General features: G+C 49.4%; 1 protein-coding gene across 1 annotated transcript; it reads left to right on the top strand.

Annotated features, from left to right (window-relative positions):
- The first annotated feature begins 16,448 nt into the window (after positions 1 to 16,448).
- LOC144141576 (kelch-like protein 10) lies at positions 16,449 to 19,170 on the top strand. The gene has a single exon (XM_077673117.1). It carries the CDS (start codon positions 16,548 to 16,550, stop codon positions 18,378 to 18,380), a length of 1,833 nt encoding a protein of 610 aa, XP_077529243.1. The 5' UTR covers positions 16,449 to 16,547; the 3' UTR covers positions 18,381 to 19,170.
- The last annotated feature ends 5,141 nt before the right edge of the window (positions 19,171 to 24,311 follow it).

Here is a 24,311-nt window from a genome sequence, read left to right as displayed (position 1 = left end):
TTATGCTGATAGTGGGGATGATATGATGATATGATGATGATGGTGGTGATGATGATGATGTGACTATAATGATTATGACATTCTTATGAAGAAACTTTATATGGGTTCGAAACCACAAATAAAAATTACTATCATTCCTTCTGATATAGCCATTGTCTTTCATTTAAAAATGTAAACTGTAGCATTTAACGAACATGATTAGATGCTGATCTATTATAGAGCCGGGCATTCAGAAACACAACAGCTGCTAATCACAAACAGGCGCATAGTTGCATATCTGAACGTCGTTGAGGTCGGTTCACCTCGGGACAGAAACGCATAAAAACACATGTCAGTATAGATAGGCTAATTTTTGTTCATGATTTTTTTGTTGTCAATGGTACCACTGACAGCTGGTTTTTCGGGCCATTTCCTGAAAAACTGGGCTTCATTTTTTCCACAACTCACCACCTACGGGCTAATACGTGTCTGTGACATAGAAACAGAACATTGCCATAGGCTGTTTGAGAGGGAATTCCTATGTAGGCGACATCATAACCGTGTTCGTGACGTAAAAAGTGCGCATCTACCGGCTTTATTGGGGTTAGTTGTGAACGTTAGGCCGTCGACCTCCGGTGTACCCGTTTTAAACCAGCAAAAGAACATCTACACAACCTCGGTAAGGTACCACGGCGAAAGAGTTGTGCAATATGCAGAGTGTGTGCTGGTACGGCCTTAAAGACCTGCGTCTTGTGCCCTTCAGTTCTTCCCTTCTCCTATCCCACTAAATGCCATCTACTGCACCCCACTGTATATCCCCCGTCATGCCGCGTCTGCGAAGCCCCCAAGACGCTCTTTCATATGATAGGCGACTGCGCCCACGCCCCACTACATTCGCGCAATTCCTCGCATTCGTCTTACGAACTTTGTGAGAGAGCTCTGACCAGCTCCGACTTTAATGATCAGTGCCTGCTGGTGTTGGGGGCTGTTGAGGCTGGAATTCGGGCTCAAGGGGACTTGGACATGAGGACTCACATCCATTGCTTTTCGCAGTACATCTCCCTCCCTCCCTCCCTCCCTCCCTCTCCTGTTTTCCCGATTTTTTTTTCTTTTTCCTATGAGAAAGCAGGTACCATAAGCAAGCATCTTCGTTTGCGCTTCTGCCCTTTCTCCTTGATGTGTTTTTAAAGCTTCAACTTCCTTCAGGTCGGCAATCCATGCTTCTTGTCTGGATTCGTATAGCTTGTTTTCGCACTTCTGGGCATGCACACCTGACATTCTAGTGAGACAACAGAAACACTTGGTCTGCCTCTGATTCTCTAACTTTTTCCCTACATATAGAGTATCCCCGCGCATGATTGCTGCCTTTAGCGTGCCAAACTTAAATGAACTCTGTAACGCTACGAAGGGCGCACAGAAAAGACGCGAAGCGCAAGTTTCTTTTTATTTCGGCCAGGCGTGGGGGAAGGTCGACACCATGACGATATTAAATAACGTCGGTGATAGGACGGAACATTTAGGGGCACCCCTTGCAGTCTGTTGTTTTTTGGTCCTAGTGTGTCACAAGCTCGTAAAGACGCCGGCATACATGACCACATTTAATCCAACTACCCTCACCCTCACTCCATCTCCCCTCCGACGATGGCCGATGTCAATGCACGGATGGTAATTAATGTAAAAAATACATATCATAGCACAACAGAAAAGGCGCGAAACGTCTAATTAAATAACGCCAGACACGTTAGCGCGAGTTCAGATCGAAAAGGGTGTCCCCCGACTGTCGAGGTTCCTTGTTTCGCTTGCGAAGGAAGGCGCGGCTCCCCTACTCCTTCTTTATCATATCTGCTCGGTTATCGCGATGCCGGGGAAGGCCACGGACCCAGCATGCCGCCGTCTTTATAACTGCCAGTCGTTAATCCATCATCAGCAGTTGGCGGCGACCTCAGCCGAGGTTCTCCGTCGACTGAAAGATAACGAAAGTGCGTACAAGGGAACGGAAAACGTCACTACACAGACACGCAAAACCACTGGGCGCTGCGATAAAGCGGGCGAGCGAGCGCGAAATCTTTTCCACTGCAATGGCGGAAGAAGACCTCGTGTGCAGACGATTTCACCGAGCCGGTTTCGGTTTCGATTTTCCGCATGTTTTACGAAAAGGCGATCCCGGACGAGCATGCTGTGACGTCAGCAGAAGAGGGGGAGGAGCAAACTTTAAACTTTATTGAGCAAACGATGTGGTTCCCTGAACCTGAACTAAGGCAGTGCCCGGAAAAAGTGTTCAGTGCGGTAAAGCATTTGTTCTCGACCATGAGTGTGAGGGGAACCCCTTTTTAGACTGCAAAAGGGGTGGGGGACACCACCATAAAACATGTTGACCCATCGCGAAAAAAATCAAAACCCATTTCTTAAAGGAGCCATGAAGACAAAATGCAAGTTGGGTTTATTAGAAAGACTGCTTAGTCCCGATAACAATGATCATCATCATCATCATCATCACCACCAGCCTATCTACGCCCACTGCAGGGCAAAGGCCTCTCCCATTATTCTCCAATTATCTCGGTCCTGTGCCAACTGTGGCCAATTTATCCCCGCAAACTTCTTGATCTCATCTGCCCATCTAACTTTCGGCTGCCCCCTACAACGCTTGCCTTCTCTAGGGATCCACTCTGTTACCCTTAATGACCAGCGGTTATCTTGCCTTCGCATTACATGCCCTGCCCACGTCCATTTCTTCTTCTTAATTTCTACTAACATGTCTTTAACACCAGTTTGCTCCCTGACCCACTCTGCTCTCCTCTTGTCCCTTAAGGTTACACCTATCATTTTCCGCTCCATTGCCCGCTGAGTCGTTCTCAATTTAAGTCGAACCCTCTTAGTGAGCCTCCAATTTTCTGCCCCGTAGGTGAGTACCGGTAAGATGCAGCTGTCATACACTTTCTTCTTCAGCGACAATGGTAGGCTGCTATTCATTATCTGAGAATGTCTGCCATATGCACCCCACCCCATTCTGATCCTTCTAATTATCTCTGCCTCATGGTTGGGATCTGGGGTCACAACTTGGCCTAAATAGATATATTCGCTTACCACTTCCACTGCCTCGCCACCTATCTCAAACTGCTGTGCCGTCCCGAGGTTATTGATCATTACTTTAGTTTTCTGCATATTAATTTTCAGGCCCACGGTTCTACTCTGTTCGCCCAGTGCGGAAAGCATGCTTTGCAATTCGTCCCCCGAGTTACTTAGCAAGGCAACGTCATCAGCAAATCTGAGGTTACTGGGGTATTCTCCATTAACCCTTACTCCCACCTGTTCCCAATCCAACGTTCTGAATACTTCTTCTAAACATGCTGTGAATAACATTGGAGAGATTGTGTCTCCTTGTCTGACACCCTTCCTTATAGGTATTTTACTGCTCTCCTTATGGAGGATGATGGTAGCTGTGGACCCATTGTAGATATCCTCTAGTATTCTTACATAATGCTCCTCTACCCCCTGGTTCCGTAATGCCTGAATGACTGCTAGGGTTTCGACCGAGTCAAATGCTTTCTCATAATCTACGAAGGCTATATATAGGGGTCAGAATACTCAGCGCACTTCTCTATCACCTGATTGATCGTGTGAATATGGTCCATTGTTGAATAACCTTTACGGAACCCTGCTTGTTCTTTAGGTTGACTGAAATCTAAGGTTGCAGAGATTCGGTTAGCGATTACCTTGGTAAATACCTTGTAGACGACTGACAGTAAGCTGATCGGCCTGTAATTTTTCAAGCCCTTCATGTCGCCTTTCTTATGGATTAGGATGATGTTCGCGTTCTTCCAAGATTCCGGTACCATTGCGGTCATTAGGCATTGCGTATACAGGTTTGCCAGTTTTTCAAGTACAATTTCTCCGCCATCCTTCAAGAGGTCTGCTGTTATCTGATCCTCACCAGGTGCTTTGCCCCCTTTCATTTCTTTGAAAGCCTTCCTTACTTCATCGGTCGTTACTGGTGGGATGTCTATCTCCTCTGAATTACTGTCTCGTTCGGCATTATCCTGTATGTCCCGGCTACTGTACAGATCCCTATAGAACTCCTCGGCCACTGTGACTATTTTATCCCTATTTGTGATGACATGCCTTGCTTATCCTTAAGTGCATACATCTGATTTTTCCCTACGCCAAGACGTCTCTTCACTGCTTTCAGGCTACCTCCGTTCTTTACAGCGTATTCGATCCTCTCCATATTATACTTCCGTATGTCAGCTGTCTTAAGCTTATTGATTAACTTCAAGAGCTCGGCTAGTTCTATTCTGTCAGCTGCGGTAGAGATTCTCATGGTTTGCCGTTTCCTGATTAGATCTTTCGTCTCCTGTGAAAGTTTACCAGTATCCTGTCTAGCCATAGTGCCCCCGACTTCTACTGCACACTCCGTGATAATGCGTGTAAGGTTGTCGCTGGCTTCCTGTGTCGTAAGCTCGGCTTCCTTGTTAAGGGCGGAATATCGGTTCTGCAGCGCGATCCTGAATTCTTCTACTTTACGTCTTACTGTCGCAATCTTCTTATTATCTTATTATCGCAATCTTCGAACAAATAACGGAGATATGAACGGAAACGTGTGACGCAGTCGCGACCCCCTAGCCAATTTCCCGCAACTTTTCTATGACGTCACGGAACCCTGTTTGTGCGATTGGCGGCCGCCTAACTGACCTGTCGCGACGACACATGACTGGACGTCTGTAATGGGGCCTCTAGTCCCATTTGACCGCATCACTTGAATGCTAACGTGCAGTTAACGCCCTCAAAATTACGTTTTATTGTTGGCCCGTATGACGTCATTCTTGCTCATAACACGTCACTGTGGCGCGAAATTTGGAAGTTTTTAAATACGTCTTGCTTTTTTTCCGTTAAAAAAGCATCTTTTGTGGCTGTGATGGAGCTGAGTGAGATACTGAATCCTAGTTCTTTCAAATTAAACGAAGTTGTATTTTCTCTTCATGGCTCCTGTAAGAGAAGGATGGTTAAAAAGCGAAGCTTTCACCCTTGAAACCTGAGTCGACCGTGTCGGAGTGGCGTAGTCGGATTGACATCGGCTGCATAATGCGCCCTCAGGGACCCAGGGTCTGTTCCGAGCACGGGAAAAAAGGACGCTTTGTTTGCGACGCGTGTAAAAGAAGCGCCGTCGTGCAATGCCTGCGACACGTATGCTATGTTTGTAACAATGCGAGCTGCCGTCTGCGTCGTCGTGTAAAAAAGTTTTCTTTGTTGTGGCGTTTTGGCGTGACATTTGGAAAGCGTCTGTTTCTTTTGGCGCCATAACGCGTTCGCTCCGTGGTGGAATGTCGTGGCGCGTTTTGTCGGCCGCGCACTGCTAATTTCTTTCTAACTTTTTGTTCGCTGATGCGCTGCAGTTGTACAGCTACATCGCTGTTGTATCTGCGCTCCGCTAGGCAGGCTCGCAAACATCCGCTGTCGTGCCGTAAGAAGCCTCGCTTGCGAAATTTAGCTCTGCATTGTAAGCACACCTGTGCGCTTGAAAAAATTTGTTCCAATTTATCGCACTTGCCGTAAGTTCGCAGAACCGTGATGCTTGTTTGACCGCTCTGCTGACACTTTCTTTGTCACTGCAGATGACTGCTATGTCGTCAGCATACAATGAAAGATCCTGGCCAATCCCCCAAGTGGGTATGCGCCACAAACTGCGCAGGAGGCCGCCTGGTTCTTGCTGCGGCAGGAAACTAAACATCCCCCTCGCGAGGGGCACGACAAATGCAGAGCATTTCCGGGGGCGCACGACGTTAAGTAGTTTGCGTTACGTTAATGTTGTTGCACTTGTTGCTGTTGGTTGTTGTATTGTAATTAAATGAGGAGACGTAATTACGTGGTCACGTGACATCATTTATTAACAGGTGGGTATGATTATTGTGGCGCAGTGGGAAGAGCACCATGTACCTCGCGTTCAGCCCACAGGTAGTGAATGCGTTGTATCAGCAGCTTCTTGACGTAGTTTGAATGAGTCAAGGATATAAGGCGCGTTCGTAGCCCTCCACTCTGTGTCGGCTTTGTGGCGCAGTGGGTAGAGCACCGTGTACCTTGCGTTCCGCCCGCAGGGTCGTGGGATCGAAACCAGGCGCCGGTAAGTATCGTTTTTTTTTATATAGTGTAGGGGGAGGGGTGCGGACTACGATGGACAACTAGAACGGGTGACATCGTGAGTTAAAGAAATGCTCTGCATTTAAAAGCCTTTTGGCTTGAGGCGCTCGCGTAAGTTGGCTTTCCTGCAGTGCGTTCTGGGAGCAACGATCAGGATTTTGGACTTTGAATTTCGACTTTGGAGACGTTGGCCTTTGACCATGATTTTCCCGAGGACTCACTTTCAGGCAGGCTCAGACGCCCCTCCTTCCACAGGACACATATTGTCTGCAAAATATAGGATGTTCACCTACGGAAAAATAACTCAATACACAGGTTAACAAGAAAAGAATACCCGGACGCAGACCGAAAACTCAGCGAGAAGGAAGAGGCAATCTGGCGAAAGTTACAGGTTGGACCCTATACCCAAATCCGCTACTGTTTAGTAAACTCTGCCCAGGTCAATTTGAACCCAAATGCCAACATTGCGAAAGCCTGGCAAGCATGGTCCACATTATATGGACGTGCCCACAGATATCCGACGGCACACACACCATATACACATGGGAGGCTCTGATGCTCAGCTCAGACCTAGAAGCCCGACGGAAAATCATCAATCAGGCTCAGGCAGCCGCCAGGTCTCAAGCCATATTGCCCGACTCCTAGCAAGGGTTTTAAAAAACCCATTGATACTAAATAAAAGTTTTTCATCATCATCATCATCCCTCCACCCCCGATCATCATCATCATTATCAGAGAAAGTTGGCTTTCCTGAGGAGAACTTTGGCCAACGTTGCCATCAGTGCGGCATAGAAGGCTTCACTTTAAAATGGGCTCTTGCAGCAGAAGCCGTTCATAAAGCTATTATTCGTCCCTGCCTTTTGTGTGTCTGGCTTTCCCACACAGTTGTTATGTTGCGCACGAAGCCGACTTTCAAACACGTGCTGCACGAGAAAGTTATACGTTCGTGACATAACGCAAAGAAGGAATGACATTTATTTTTTTAAGGGGAAGGGGAGGGCGAAAGGAGAGTGGGTGGTGGCCTCAGTCCAGGCCGCCTTCAGGCCCCCCAGCAGCCCTCGCCCGGGAGATCAGGTACTCCTGATCCTCGAGCTGGAAGCTGGTCAGCCTGTGCTCCCACTGCTCCAATGTAGGTGATGGAATTGGGTTGGGATGTTTGACGCACTCCCATACGAGGTGATAGGTGGTGTTTGATGTATTGCATGTTGTGCAGTTGTAGGGAAAAACCGTCGGTGAAATGTGATGTAAAATTGCCATGTTGTAGTAAGTCTGTGTTTGGATTCGAAGCAAGATTCGAGAGCCTTGTGTATTGGGCGATGGGGGGGGGGGGAGGAGGGTAAAGGAGGCGTTCCCGGCGATAATGGAACAAGATGTCAGTGTATGTCTTTGGAACTGACATAATGCAAGCTACTTTTTTTTTTCTGCCTTGCCGAAGCCTTAGGGTTGACAGGTGGTGCATAAAAAATGAACGGCAACGCTGTAGTGGTGACTAAAAAAAGATTGGAATGGCTATTAATGAAAAGCAGAAAAGACGGGTGTACAATAGCGTAGGACGGCAACCACCGTTAACGAACGAAATTTAGTTTAAGGCGCTGCTAAGAGCACCGCTAAACTTAATTCAAGTAAGAGGATAACCTGTTTTGGTTACATGACACAGATAATAACCTTGTTACTGAGAGGATAGTATTACAATCTATCAATTAAAAACCAAAGGCTAGGTTTGGTGAAAAGGAGAAAATATTTGGGGAGAAAGCGGGGGTTTAAAAAAGGGATTCGCGGACCCCCTGAAATGCCTTTATGGGCCCTCATCTGAGAACAGCTGAGGTAATTAGTGTCCCGATAGGGTATAAGAGGCATATCGGGCGCCGGCAGAACTGTACGTTGCGTTCTGTCTATAAATAAATTTGTCTTTCATAAAAAATGAACTCATTCAGCTGGGAAAAATTGCAGTACACACGTCAGTTGTGGTGTTGTTGTTGTCAGCAGTGCGTGCTGCAAGTTACAGCAGACTATACTTAATATCAATAGCGGCGCACAGTGCTTCGAGCGACACACAGATTGATTCCCTTAAGAAACATGCTAATTAGCATTAGTAGAGTTTATCGCCCGCGTCACGCGCACAGTCCAGAGCATTGCCGGCGCTGTGCGCAACAGCCGCCCGCGGACCACCTGTTGCGGGAACCCGCTGGCATCGATTTTGGCGCCTCCGGGGGAACGATTCACAGCGCCAGACGCGGGTGCTGCGACGAATGATTTTGTACCGTAAGCTACACTGGCCGAAGTTGGGCAGTTTCGCGTGGACCTTGAAGACCCGTGCTGCGCAAGCGTGAGGAGCATTGGATTGTATTGGATTTGGATTACATTGGATTGTATTGGGTCGGACAATTCAATCCAATTGCATTGGGTCTGCACATTCGCCGGTCTGCGCATTCCATAAAAGTGACGTCGTAGCCGCGGCAGACGCACTGTCGCCGGCGCGTGCCCAGCTGTGCGCCTCCGTTGCGCAGTAGCCAAGTCTGACGCTGCGCTGGAGCCGCTTGATAGCCGTTTCGCGTGGCTCCTTGAGAGCCGTGCTGCGCATGCGCGAGGAGCAGTGACTGGACAGAACTGGACTGTACCTAACTGGATTGGATTGGAAATCGTTTTAACAGCGGTAAGCATGATAATCAGATAATCCTAGACAAGCAGGAAAGCTATAACCAGCTGAACCTTAGCTCACGCTACGTATATCCTGGCATAGCCAAGCTAAGCCACTGCTAATTTTTTCGGTCGCCCTGTTATCCGGGCCTGCCTGAATATCCGGACTCCGCCATGGCTCCGTAAAGCGCTCCATAGAGTCAGTGTGTAGCATCATCATCATCATCAGCAGCAGCAGCAGCAGCAGCAGCAGCAGCAGCAGCAGCCTTTCGTAAAGTTCCGAGAAAACGCCGTCCCCCGAAACATCACCCACCCCCTTCATGGGTGAAATCTTCAATTTACTAAAAGGCCCCAAAGATTGCCCGCCCCCTAAAATCGCGTTATCTTCGACGCCTTCGAAAACCCGCGGTACTCTCTCCGCGAAAACGCCCCGCTGCCGCGAACACCTTCGGTGTGTCGATATCGAACGAAAGAGACACAACCTGTCCGCGGCTTTTTTACTTGATATCTTCGCAGTTGTGGTTGGCGGCGCGGCCACTTTTGGGGGTTTTTCGCACCTGACTCGAAAATTCGCCCACCCCGTATTTTTGACTATATCTCTGTAGTTTGGGTGGGCGTTCTTTCGGGACTTTATGGTACTTCTGTCCACTGCAGGACGAAGTATGCTACTTATGCTACTTCGGTACCACTGACCTTCAACCGCTCTTGTTCTGCGCTGCTGGAGTACATAGTTTGCCCCCGAATTTCTTTTATTTCACTCCCCCTCATCGGGTTAATGGAGTTCCCCTTCTTCGAGACCCATCTCTTGATATCCACCACTCTGTTACCCTAATTGTCCACCGGTTATCGGTTCGTCTCACTACACGGCCAGCCCAAGTCCATTTCTTTTTCCTTTTTTGAACTATGATATCTTCATCTCTAGTTTGTTCTCTGACCCAGGTATATAGCTCGTTTCTTATATCCTTGAGTGGTATACGTTCCACGGCTTTTTGGGCCGACCAAAACTTCGGACGTTTTAAATCCTTCTCGTTTGATTTCCCGGACCTTTTCCTTCGATCGCGAGTCAAAAGCTGCCGAAAACGCGAGCGAGCAACATCGCTGCCATTTTGCTTTTCTGTAGCCTCGAACCCGCGTTGCATGTGTATCGCCAGCTGGTCTCGCATACAGCGCATACAGCCTTGACAGCCAGTGACAGTGCTGCCAACTTGTTCTCTAATTGTCCACCGGTTATCGGTTCGTCTCACTACATGGCCAGCACAAGTCCATTTCTTTTTCCTTTTTTTGAACTATGATATCTTCTTCTCTATAGTTTGTTCTCTGACCCAGACAGCTCGTTTCCTATCCCTGAGTGTTACTCCTACCATTATTCGTTCCACGGCTTTTTGGGCCGACCAAAACTTCGGACGTTTGAAATCCTTCTCGTTTGATTTCCCGGACCTTTTCCTTCGATCGCGAGTCAAAAGCTGCCTAAAACGCGAGCGAACAACATCGCTGCCATTTTGTTTTTCTGCAGCCTCGAACCCGCGTTGCATGCGTATCGCCAGCTGATATCTCGCATACAACGCATACAGCCTCGATAGCCGGTGACAGTGCTGCCAACTAGTTCTGAACTAACGCGAGCCGTGATCGTGCTTTCTGCAAGCTGTTTATAGCGAGAACGGCACCCTCGCTGACGTGCAAGCTGACCTATTGGTATAGCAACGTAGCCCTTCGCAGAAACAGGTTGACCAGTTTTTCAATCCGCTCGGTAAATAAAGTGGCTTCTCTTCACGTGAATTCGTTTTTTCGGACTGCCCGATTTTCCGGACGCTATTTCGGCCTCGAAAGATTGGTCGACGACTGTACAACGCTTGTTGTGGGCTTATGTGTTCAACTAGGCCCAAGGCTATGTCGCCATGCTGACATCCCGGATCCACAACTACCGCCAATTTATCCTGCGCGGTACGAAGGTTTTGTTGTCGAATTGGAACGAAGCCTTAATATTAAGGCCCCTGACCTGCCATCTGATGCGAACGCCAGGAGATTATACGTAGGCATAAAATTCGCATACACTCGCGAGCACATTGTAAATTGTATATACAAGATTCCGTACTCGGAAGAACTCAGGAGCTCATAGTACTTATTGAGTGAGCGCTCACAAGTGCTCTCATATGCATCACGTGTCATCTAACGTGCATATTTAGTCCGTACTTAACATGACTTTGCCGTACTTAACTTGACTTTTCAAGTTTAAATGAGCAGGAGTGAGGCTAGTGCCGTGAGCGAGCACTCCGTCCGTACCCTCCCCTTACCCTGCCACCCTATCCACCTCCCTGACCACCCTTTCGTTTTTTCCTTCCAGCCCCTCCCACCACCTTCCACCCTCCTCAATTTGAAAGTCCCCCCCTCTCTCTCTCTCTCTCTCTCTCTCTCTCTCTCTCTCTCTCTCTCTCTCTCTCTCTCTCTCTCTCTCTCTCTCTCTCTCTCTCTCTCTCTCTCTCTCACCAGTCCATCTTCGGTGTGAAGGTCTCACGCCCTAACGCGGGAAAGCGGTCAGACAGATCTTGACACACCTAGTGGCCGGAGATAAACCGACAGACCAAAAACTCCATGAAGTAGTCCGAAAATCCGAAGTGCCGTAACGAAACAAGATTTATTTATTTATTTAAACATCCTGTCAACCCTCACTTGAGGGTTATTACAGGGAGGGAATACATCAGACGCAAAGATTACATCAATTGGCTTTCAAGTAACGAAAAGAAACAAAGTCAAAAGCACACAGAGACCATCGAACACTATCGATATTATCAAATAAGAAGAGCATGCAATAGCTGCCAAGGAACCTAGAACATCGAATAAGTTTCAAGGGACGTGACTTCAAGGAACATAAGTGTCAAGAAAAGTTTCGAACGCTTTAACATCGGTACATTCAGCACTTTGTGCAGGCAGGCTATTCCAGTTTTCTATGGCATCGGGGAAAAACGAATAACGAAAGACGGTCGTGCGGGCGGTATAAGGTCGGATTGCTGCATTATGGTTTAATTTCTTGCTATGTCTGCCAGGTTCTCGTATGTACAAGTTTTTATCAATGTTGATATGGCTTTGCAGAACCTGAAATAATAATTTTATCCTGTTCCTTTGCCGCCTAGTTGCTAACAACTCCAGATTGCATGCGTTGAGCATGTCGGTAACAGAGTCAGTTTTTTTGTATTTTGAGCATATGAATCTGGCGGCGAGTCTTTGAATTCTCTCAACTTCAGCTTTTAGACCTTCCTGATGGGGACGCCAAACTACGCCGGCGTACTCTAATACAGGGCGAATAAATGCTTTGTATGCCGTTAGCTTGACGTCTTTTGTTGCGTTTCGTAGTTTTACCCGAAGGATGGATTCGTAGTTTACCCGAAGATTTCTGGAATGTTGCGACAACTACGGCTGATTTCCGCTTTCCCCCGGGGATCTTCGGTGTTGTGCTTTTTATCCACGTCAAAAGTCTAGTTCGAATACCCGCCGGCGCCTCAAAGTTGCGCCGTATAACTGCAGAAAATAGCAGAACAAAACAACCAGAACTGCGCAGGTCTTGCGACATGGTTTGAAGTCTTTCGACATTACTGCTCAAGAGTTATACGGGGGCTGGGATAGAGTATTTAGGTATCTAAAGCAGCTGGGCTGTGCGGTTACGTCTATATTCAAATGAGTCGAAAGAAGGAGAAAAGACACCAGTGCTCGTGCTACCGTCTCTTAAAGTAAAGGCCGACTGAAGTGGCAGCAGACGGTTTCGAAAGACGGCAGGCACGGCGTAAGCTTGATAACGTGGTCGACGCAAGTAACGCGAAACCGACCGAGAGTCCGCATTTCAGACATCGCAGTGGCAAAAATGGCCGACAAAACGAAAACAAAAAAAAAACAGAAAGAGAGAGGAAAAGAGGAAGTTGCGAGACGCGGCGGTAATCGGCTCCAGAGCGAGTTGAGGGAACTGTTGCAACAGGCACGCGTCGTCTGCTAGGACTGTCGTCTGCTCAAATCGGACTAGGGCCCCGGCCGACCGAGCGTAGCTGTCGGATGCAGCAGGTGACCCCAACGCGAAAGGGAAAAAAAAAAAAAAGTTTGGGACAGGGCTTCGCCACTGTTGCCAGGCAACGTCAACAGCAGACGGAAGCGTTGGCCTCTCGGCGGATAGCGCGTGGGAAGAGGGGGGTCCGCTCTGGTGCTGGCCTCCTGGCGGGAGAATGAACCCCTTCATTCCCCTCGAGGAGCGTTTCAGTTTCCCTTCAGACGATCGATGACTGCCGCCGCGTAGGCCGGAAAGGAAGTCAAGGTGGAACCATTCGGCGAGGCAATGCAAAAACTAAAGCGATGATGAAACTGGGACGGAGGCAGGAGTCACTGCCACGGAAGAGCAGTGACTATTTTTATATCCTTTCTGCTCTAGCGACAATGAAAAATCTGGCGCGTAGCATATAATGCATGCCTGCATATTCTGGTACTCAGCGGGTGGCCATGACGGCGCGGCCGGTTGATGACAGGGGCAGCTATTATAGAACGGGGCTGATCGGCACGTAAAAGAATTTGTCGGTGACGGCATTAGGAAGTTGAAGTCATTACTGACTGAAATCATTTGTGGAACGAAATTACTGATTCGATCGATTGAGCTTATTTATTTGTTTAAAACTCCACGCTACGTAAAAGATGGCCCATCTACCTGTGCTCAGCGCAAAGTTCCGTCTGTACTATCAGACTTTCTCCAGGAGATCGGTGTGTCTACGACGTTGTCGTCTTTCCGTCATTTCAAGAAACTTTTAACTCAATGCCCTGAAGCAGGACTGTATTTTTTTATTTTTCTCTTCTACTGCTCTTCTTAACTACACCTGCTCCCTTCTTTCCTCTCCTCCTTTCCCTGCAGAGTAGCATGCCGGCGAACTCATGTCGGCAAACCTCTCTGGGTTTCTCTCTCTCCCTCTCTCCTCACCGATCCTATGCGGACATGTCCTACTATGGGCATGTTTGATGGGCAGGGGTCGAAACTGAACAGGGTAGCAGGGAATTTCAGTTTCGGATGAGTCTGGCGCTGTTTAAAATTATTGGTTGGCAAAAACATTAAAATTACCTAATTCGCTGCTTCATCGATCCAGTGCCAATATCTTTCTGTGGGCATAGGTTACTCTGTGGGCATGTACGCACGTGCAATGGGGGCATGATTCTTGAACCATCCCCCACATGGGTATGTGCGATGTCACGAGAAACAATAACACTTAAAGGGACACTGACACGAAAATTTCATGTTACACTTTTGTTGCTTTTATCGATTCTTAATGGTCTGGCGAACCTGAAACAGCACTTCAAATACTTCAGCGCGCGATAGTTAATTACATTGAATGGCCTGAAAATCGTTTGTTTCAAATTCCCGCGCTTCATCCCGAACGGCGCATATGACAGAGTCCCGGTTTGACCTCACCGCTTTGTGCGGACGTCACCGGCGCCCGCTTGAGAGGGTGTTGCGCCCGCTCGCCGCTCGTGGGGCCGCGCGCGTGAAGTGACGTCACGAGTTTTTGACGAGCGCTGTGGCGTCACTTCTTTTTCCTCTCTTGGAGTGATGTCACGCTGATGTCCATTTGCTGAGTGCCGCTCCGCGCGCTGCTCCGTCGGCGCGATAAATGAGATCCAATTGAACTATGTTCTTCGCGTCGCAGGCCGCTCATATTTCAGCCTGGGTATTCTGTTGAGTGAAGGAAGCGAACTGTGCAATAATATTAACGCCGAAAATTGGTGTCAGTGCTCCTTTAAAGGGACACTGAAGTGAATTTGTTAAGCTCCCGTTTTTGTTGCACTGCGCAGACTGGCTCAAATTAACACACTTTTCGTCGTTTATCAGGTTGATAAGTCAGTAATTATTTTATAAAGCCCGAAAGAAGAAAAACTGCCTTGCGCGATCTGCGGCGTGCCACTTAGTTGGTGCCACTGATCAGTGGCACCAACTAAGGCTGTGACGTCGGGAGGAGGTGCACCGTGATTGGACGATGTCCAAGAGTATAATTCAAACAAGTTTCGGTTTCGGTTCTGTAAAACAACATGCTTGACATCCGATGTTACCGTTGGATGGGCATTCTCGATATTTCAATAATCGCCTGAGAATATCTCAATAATTAACTGAGGGAACGAATTGCGACGACCCGTCGGCGGCCGGCGGACTAAATGCTGGGCCGACTGACTCTGTCGGAAGGTCCGCGAGCCGTGCAGAAGCACCGTCAAGTCGTGCTCTCCTGACGTCACACTAAAACGCCACAGAAAATGGCGAGGATGCAGAAAGGAGGACAACATTTTCGAATTGATTTTTCTACTAAATAAATTACCGTAAACGAACTTAGAGTGGTCGAAACAGGGCCTATGGACTCCGGACTACAATTTGCGCTAGTAATCCCGCAATGTTTACAAATCACTTCAGTGTACCTTTAAGAGGGATATTACGTCAACTTTCCCACGCACTACGAATGCAGCAATCCCGGCAATGCCCGAATGTAAAGCTGTGACGTCACTGGCCGGCACATACCCGCGTTCGCATCGGCAAGCAAAGAGGGCATTTAGGGTAACCTTACTTTGCTAACTCGTCCAGTTTCTACGTCCGTATTAAGCATGCTTAAATTTCTCCCGTTTCGAATCACATTCTCCCTTTTCGAAACACATTCGAATCACGTTTGGATGCACAAACACGATACTTCGTACAGCAACTTGTGAATGAGCAGAAAAAATGTCCCGAATTTTTCTGTTCAATTTATACTGCCTTCTACTTTTCTTTCTCCCGGCACATAAATTACCCCCAGGCTGCGCGCCCCTTAGCCCGGTAAAATTTTCTTCCTTAAGGTAATAATCGGCTGGTACTCTTATTGGGTATGTGCTACACACTTAACAAAAAGCTCGTAAAAGGGTAGTAACGGCTGTATTTACTAACTCCTTACGGCGTTTACTACCCTCCAGAACGGTACGTGGGTCCTCCCACTAAGTGTGGAACCATTACTAGTCTAGACCGTGCACTTAGTAACTGCTGCTGGTTTGATACTAACATTCACTCAAGTAACAAATTCTATGAATTATTGAACATAATAAGTACGGCTCTGTTTCCACACAAAATCACGATTAAAAAGTTTTTTTGCAAATCCACATGCTGACTTGTATAGACTCACATTAAAATGCATAATTCTAAAATTATCGCTAAAATATTTGATTTTTGCGACAAGCCCACCGACCCTCTCAGGGGACTTTCCGCTGCTAGCTATAAAAGCAAAAAGATCATACGTATTTCTAAGGCAACTAATACTCGCTATCACCGTGCATCCCGTTGGCTTTCTTGCTCAATTCATTTGTTGATTGTCCACGTGTGATATGTGCGTGATTAATGTGTCCATGTCGCACTCAGCAGATCCACATTGTTACGCGTAGCTTTTTGCTAGGTCATGCATGACCAGTTAGTAAAAGCAACTAAGCACCTAGTCAATACTGGGACAAGTAACTGGTTACTGTTCTGTTAGTAAGTGCGCAGACCTTTTTTTAAGAGTGTACTCAGCAAGATAAATCATCATCATCGTTATCGTCATCGTCGTCGTGCACGTCGATCGTGCAGCTCGTTGCACGCGCAGTAGCGGTCTCGTTCCAGCGTCGCGTGACCAGACCGCTCGCAGGATAACCGACGGCCGACCCTTTCATTTCTTTCTTTCGCCTCCTCAACAATGAGCGCTGCCGCCGGCGGTGACGCTCAAGGAACGGACACCAGCAAGGAAACCGGAACGGCGCCCACACCTGCGAGACGGCTTTTTAGCGACACCCGTCGGATGCCCAAGCACCCGCCAGACGTCGTGGCCCACCTGGAACCAACGCTGAACACCATGAGGAGAGTCCGGGAACACTGCGACGTCGTGTTCCGGACGAGCGACGGTATGGAGTCGCAGGCGCACCGGTTTGTGCTCAAGTCCAGATACCCGGGCTGCGGCACGTTCTTCGCCCGCAAGACCAAGGGACCGAACTCCCTCAAGTCGAAGTTCCAGTCGTCCCATTCCAAGCAGGGGGGAGGAAAGCAGCAGCGCACTGAGTGGCCGCCAGTCGCCGAGGTCTACGTGAGCGACTTGAGCTTGGAAATGCTCGAGATCGTCCTCGACGTCGCCTACCGTGTCCCGCTGCGTGAGCGCGTCGGTCCTCACAACGTCGGCGAGGTTCTCAAGGTCGCCGAGTCGCTGAGCATTGCGGAGATCCGAGACTACTGCCTCCAGGTCCTCAAGGAGAACCTGGGGGTGGAGAACTGCGTCGGCAGCTACCAGTTGGCGGTGAGCGGAAAATACTCTGCTCTCGAGAGAACAGCCTACCGCTACATACTACGAAACTTTGACACGGTATGGACTGCGAGCCCGGAGTTCCAGTCGCTGACGATCAAGCACTTTCACGGCTTACTCAGCGACGATGAACTCCAGGTTCGTGACGAGATCCAAGGTACCGTATGGGCCATTCTTAAGTGGATCGCTGGGGACGCGCAGGAGAGGCGAACCTATCTGAGCAAACTTTTGCGGTTGGCGAGGTATTCTTCCTGCAGCAGCGCGGACGTCGGCAGAGTCATACACGACCCAGAGGTACGAGCTGACAATGACGCCCTCGAATTCTTGAGCCTGGTCAAGGCAGTGGTGTCGTTTCGAGAAGCGGCGGACGGCCGTGATCGCCTGTCCACGTTTCACTGGCTCCGACCGCGAGTTCCCAAAGACATCCTCTTCATGTTCGGTGGCTGGACCGACCGCGCGACCAACGACCTCGTCGCGTACAACTACCGTTCCCGTCGGTGGAAGATCCTAGCCAATCCGCGTACGCCTCGTAGGGCTCACCACGGCGTGGCAGTACTCGGCGGGCTCGTCTACTTCGTGGGCGGATTCGACGGCCACGACTACCACTCCTCGGTCGTCTGCTTTGACGTGGCTCGGAAGAAGTGGACGGACAAGGCCAACATGAACATGGCGCGGTGCTACGTCAGCGTAGCTGTCCTCGACGGACATATATACGCCATGGGAGGATTCGACGGGTCACGCCGCACTGCGTCCTGCGAGCGCTACGACTCGAGTCGCAACCAGTGGGACCGCGTTGCCTCCATGCACGAAGTCCGAAGCAACGCCTCTGCCGTGACGGCGGCTGGACGCGTCTACGTCCTGGGTGGCTTCACGGGTGCTCAGGTCCTCAACAGCGTCGAGAGCTACGACCCAGTCACTAACGCTTGGACGCAGGTGCAAGGCATGTCCACTCCGCGAAGAGGCCTAAAGGCCGTCGTGAATGATGACGTGGTGTACGTGGTCGGCGGCTCTGATGGCTTCGAGTCACTCAGCTGGGCCGAGCAGCTGGACGTCCGCTCTGGCGAGTGGTCCGACCTTGCGGACATGGCGTTTCCAAGGTGCAACTGCGCTGCTGTGGTGTTCCAGGGAAGCATCTACGTCGCCGGGGGCTTTGATGACATCGACCCGGTGTCTAACGTGGAACGGTACGACATCGAGGCCGGTCAGTGGCACCGTGAGGCAGACCTCGCCGTCCCGCGCAGCGCTGCAGCTGCCTGGATCTCCCACGATGTTCCCGACCCGAAGTACTGGCTTCCTGTGCCATCCAGCGATGATGAAGAGGACGACGGGGAGGAATAAGTGCTTGAAGATTTATGTCCCCTTCTTGAGGAGCGAGGGTGCCCCTATTCAAGGGCCCCAGGAGCTCTGGCTGTACTCGTGAAAATAAATAGCTGTCTGGCTGGATCCCTCTCGGTCCCCATATTGGCAATTGGCGTTACTGTATATCTCTTTGTCACATTGCACACTACGTTCCATGCAAAATAAACTAGTGTTTGAAATCATTTCTCAGTGCGCGGAATCCACTTTCTTCTTTTCGGATTTTTGTAATAATGCGTCTTAGACCGCGTGCTAGTTGTTACGCTATAGACTAATGGAAAAGGTTGTGCTGCTATGCAAGAGGTCACTAGTTGGTGGTGCATGGATCACAGTGAAAGCGATGATGATAAATATGATGACCGTCAGTACCCACGTGACGTAGGCAATGTTATCAGGTTCGTGATGACCTCAACACACTACGACCACGAGAAGCACGTGTCCAGCATTCTTGGCTTCCCAGTTCATGGGAGCTTAACCAAACTTGCTTCAAATACATTTGATTTTCCCGCGGACAATGTTTCATCGGAAATGATTAGGTCCCACGTGTTACGATGCGGCACTTACGAAATTCACATCAAAATGTTGAGTGTATTTCATTTATGTGTTTCCGAATTTCCCCATAGTTTTGCGTACATATATTTTTTCACTCCGCAATGATTTATTTTCCGCTGCCCGTTGGTTTAACTTACATCCCACCTCTGCGTCCGCATGAGTGCGTGCCGAAACTATGAGCGTAAAACACATAACGTAACCCTGTCACGCGGCAATTCTAATGTCATTCAACGTGGATTACATTCGGTTTGAACTCGCCTGTCAACAGGGCGAAACAAATGTCATTTCATAGTAATTAGCGGTGACAATTAGCAAGCTCGCAAACTTGCAAAACTATAGTCGAAGTCCGTCTAGGATGTTTTCATACATAATATTTCTTTTAAACAAACAATTAATTTTCGTTTTCGACTAAAAGGAAAATCACCGTTTTAGGTGACATAGGTAGACATCAGAAGCCGAGACAAGTCCGCTTTGGCGACCGTGCTGTAACCACGCTTTAAAAGGCGCGCGCATTGGGGACGAGATTATTCTTTTAAATGCAGAGCATTTCTTTAACTCACATGTAGCGTCCGCCGTGCGTCCGCAACAGCTCAGCGCGCAGGTGCGCCCTCTCCCCCACTCCTCCTCTTCCGCATCACGCTACCCTCCTCGCTCTCAACAACAGGTCCGCACCCCTCCCCCTACACTATATAAAAAAAAAAACTTACCGGCGCCTGGTTTCGATCCCACGACCCTGCTGGCGCAACGCAAGGTACATGGTGCTCTACCCACTGCGCCACAAAGCCGACACAGAATGGAAGGCTACGAACGCGCCTTACATCCTTGACTCATTCAAACTACGTCAAGAAGCTGCTGATACAACGCATTCACTACCTGTGGGCGGAACGCGAGGTACATGGTGCTCTTCCCACTGCGCCACAAAACCGACACAGAATGAAAGGCTACGAACGCGCCTTATATCCTTGACTCAAACTAAGTCAAGAAGCTGCTGATACAACGCATTCACTACCACCAACTCCCCGAACACTAAACGTTAACGCAATACACCCACCCCCTATGCGACGCATTTACTCGAGTCCCCCTCGCGGGGAGATAAGCCCTTTTTTTGTAAGTACATGTTTGTCCTTATTTTCAAAACAATATCAAGGGGAAATGTAAGTTAACTGAAAGTTCTTAGAAACGGTATTCTGTGGTTTGTAACTAAACTTTCTTGCCTAGTGGCGCGCCACTGCTGTCGAGGCTACTCATTAGGCCGCTGAATGAGAGAGAGAGAGAGAGAGAGAGAGAGAGAGAGAGAGAGAGAGAGAGAGAAGCTTTTATTGACACCACTGGCCTCGGGGACTGTTATGGCGGCTTGTGCTCGAGTGACCAGTGGGCGCTGGGAGTCTTCGTCCGAGCGGCCCAGGGCCTCCGCATACAGTGGTCAGGGGAAGTTATGGTGGGGTGGGGGTCAGAGGGGCAGGCCCACATGTGGTGTTGCACTGTGGATTTAGCGCCACAAAGTGTGCAGAGCGGAGAGGGGTAGGCGGATAGGGAAATGTGATGAAGGAGGGCTCGTTTGGGGAGCGATTCAGTTCGGAGGAGAATGAGCTCCCCAACCTCATTTAGCCGCTAAATGACATTCGCCTCAAATGTCATTCCGTATTCTTGTGTAGTGGCGAACTAAACATTTAGACCAAACAACATGTGCTCTAAATTTCCTTAGATCTACAGTGTTCATCTTGAAGGTGGAAGCGCTCACAAAACAGGGACGAAAGTAGAAAGAACATAGACGACACGGCGCTTTCTTTCTACATTCTACTATGTTCTTTCTATTTTCATCCCTGTTTTGTGAGCGCTTCCACTTCAAGATAAACAGCTACCAACTAGCCCAATTGTCCGTTCTACTGATCTACAGTGTGACAGGAATATAAAACGACGCTCCAAGTATTGAAATCAGGGGAAGAATATACTATTACCGCCACTCCCAACCAGCGTATATATACTCTCCTATACTAGGCATGGTGTCTTTACCCAAACCCACATTGGGGGTAAAACATATACATTTGAATGATTTTGCTCTTGCATAATCATTTTTATGGGCGAAGTACCTTAGGGGCTAAGGCTGTCGGGGTCTCATGTCGTCGTAGTGTCATGTAGTTTCGGTACTGAAACACCGGAACATGTTTTCCAACGCGTCGCGCTAGAACGCTTCATGCTTCGGACTTTAGACTTACAGCAAAGCTGTATACCTCTACCACCACACGGTGTCATCTCCGTGGGCAAAAATGGCAGGGCGTCAAGAGTACAATCCATGTCCTCTCAAACGAACGTTGATACAACTTGTCTTCCACTTCCTTTGTGTTTGTTTACGTTCGCGTTGGTTTCATCCAAGACCATGTCTTTCCAACTAGCCCAGCTTGCAACCCATCTGCCGAGAGATAGGCAAAGGGAACGGAGACGTGCGCGGGAAATTTACTAATGACTGTAAAGCCACACCTTGACCACACCTCGAAAATGGGCCTAGCCAGGGCAGTGAAGCTTTTGCTATCAACTAGAGTTAACCATAGCTAAACCAGCGGCCGCAATTTCTTGTCTTCTTTTGCCCAAGTTCGCGCTGAATACACGCCATAACATGTTATCCGTATGTGCGTGGAATTATTGAGGTACTACATCGTTCACATAAATGGTCAATTTATTTGTAAACGTTTTATGCGTATTGTCTTTTCCAACTACTTAACATGGGTAATTGGTTCGACGTGGGCAGTTCTTTAAACTTCCCACATCGTATGGGACATACGGTGTCCGAGGCGCCGGATGTCCTTCCAAGACAGCCAGTGGGCAACTCGCGGCCACGTGAACAAGCACGCTCAAGACCTCCTGCGTAATCAGCCTCGTACGCACACAACCCACCACATCCCATTCAAACTCGCGTATGTTCGCATTGAATTGGTAGGTCACGAGGTCGTCGATTTCAGGATCGGCCATTCCTCGGGGCTGTATGTGGTGGGTGGAAAGTCGAGGCAAGCAGCTCTTTGTTGTAAGGGAGGCCCTGCAAACCGGTGGTGGCGCAATTAGCCGGCCTTCCACGTGCGCCTGGGGCCACCCTAGAGCTGCTAATGTTGACGGCTATTGAGGCTTGTGCTGGCGCGGTTGAATTTCCCGCCGCGTAGGACATACAGAAGACAGACGACTGAGAGGAGGAATGGGCGGCACGGGCGGTGCCGACCAAGAGTGTAACAGAGGGAGCCGAGACAGCGAGTTCTCTGCGGGCGCCGACCTTGCCCGAGGACGTCTGTATTCCGCCAGCTACGCCTGCCCCGTGGCGATTGGGTAGGTGGAAGATTCCGTGTTGCTCGAGGGACTGTTGGCTTGGCCACCTAGCGCACTGACGCACCGAGGATGGCACGATGTAGCTGGAATAGCAAGCGTTGTTTGGCTGCGGGCCACTCTCCTGATCAGAGGACGCAGTTGCTGGCATGATGACCGGGGGATCTTCTGCTGCCTCCAGGGCGCTGACGCCCTCCCTGACGTCCTGACCGGGGTCGTCCGGCCGTTGGAGGCCTCTGGATCGGGTGGCCCGCTGGGATTCTATCTGGTAGGACGTCCTGGGTGAGTCCGCGTGTAGGATAGGTGAGGTGTAACTACCTCCCAAGGGCGATGTGGAAGCGCGAGGCTCGTCCTGCAGTTTATCCGGGATCGAGCTCTGACGGACGACGACCGCTGCAATCGCTGCCCACGGCGAAAAACTGCGAATCGTCAGAGTTCCGCCAGGGATGGGAGGGCGTGGAATCTTTGGAGCTTGAGGAGGACGATCCATTGACGGGCAGATATCGTAGGCGGGTTCCACCGAAACCAGTGGCCCCTGATTACCCGAATACGCAGAGTAACGATCCTCGCAGTACGTAGTCACCAGGCTCACGGCATTTAGCAGGCTGTATGGTACATCGGATGTTCCGACGAACGCCTGGGCGAATTCAGAGAAGACGAGAAGCAGCAGGAGACGCCAAGCCTTCGTGGAAGACTGCACTCGCCTGCGTTCCCGTTCGGAATGAAGTTTGCTAGGGGCAGAGAGTGGCACGTCAGCGAAGCCGGAGTGGAAGTGTGTTCCAATCGAACTCTGCCAGACCATGCGCTCGCGGCCTCGTGCAAGGCGCTATTTCGTCTTCTTCATACAGCTGCGTACTGCAAATTTCTTGCTCGATATTCTTCCCTCCCCTGTCCTCTACTGTTGCATTTACTTTTCTTGACATACTTTCTTCATGGATTTGTTCTATTTTTTTTGTATTTGCATATGTATGTGTCCATCTTGCCACATTTTGTCCCGCTATTGCTTTTCGAGTTTCCTTTCTCTAGTCGATCCCGCTGAGTGGGTACCAGCCGCCTTTATACCCACCAGCCACTAGCTAGTAGTAATATATTGTACTCGATAATAAAAGAACTAATTAATTCATTACTAATTTGTTGAATAAAAACCTCGATTCTTGGAGGGAGGGCAGAAAGAACGGAAAAGTCCTTCTGAGTTTCGGTACAAGCGGAGACAGTTGGCAGTGTCATTCGATCACTTCGCACTTGGTGGCTTGTTTCACATGACCTATATACGCAGTTTCAGCTATGCCATTGAGCACATGAGCGGGTGCACGGTAATAAAGTGCCTTAATTGCTACGTCAGGAGTGAATTCATAGCGGGAATGGCTGTGCTATAAGTATGATGGAGAATGTTCATCACATCTGCAACAATATTTCGGAAGTTAGATCAGAAGAAATTACCAGGACACCTAGGCACTTCTAATGATTCATTGAATGCGAAAGCATTAATTTAGAGTCAAATTTCGGAGCGTGTCCTCTCATTATCATCATCATATTTCCCCCGTTCCCCATTTTCCTTTTTAAGTGCGAATGCACTTCTTAAGCGAGCATGAAGCGTCCGCCGCCGTCCGCATAGCAACAGCTGCGGGTGCGCGCGCTCCTCGTCTTCCTTGGCAACGGGGGGAGATGGGCGCGCGCTGCCTGGCCGCTGACATGGCACATACCCACGTGGGGGATTGGCCAGGAATCTCCTTGTCTTCCTTGGCAACGGGGGGAGATGGGCGCGCGCTGCCTGGCCGCTGACATGGCACATACCCATGTGGGGGATTGGCCAGGAATCTCGTCGTCTTCCTTGGCAACGGGGGGAGATGGGCGCGCGCTGCCTGGCCGCTGACATGGCACATACCCACGTGGGGGATTGGCCAGAAATCGGGCGTGAGAAGGGCTAATGCACCCGCTTAAAGGAGTAGTGACACGAAATTTCAAAGCTGAGATCCGCTCTAGCAATCAAGTACAACGACAACACAAATAGGTGTCTGTGAATAAATGCATCTTTCTTTCTTTGTAGTTGTG

This window comes from Haemaphysalis longicornis, unplaced genomic scaffold (genome assembly GCF_048455015.1).
Source record: "Haemaphysalis longicornis isolate Haplotype H1 unplaced genomic scaffold, Haemaphysalis longicornis Haplotype H1 scaffold_6, whole genome shotgun sequence".
NCBI classification, from domain to species: Eukaryota; Metazoa; Arthropoda; class Arachnida; order Ixodida; family Ixodidae; genus Haemaphysalis; species Haemaphysalis longicornis.
This window is presented reverse-complemented; position numbering and strand designations above follow the sequence as displayed.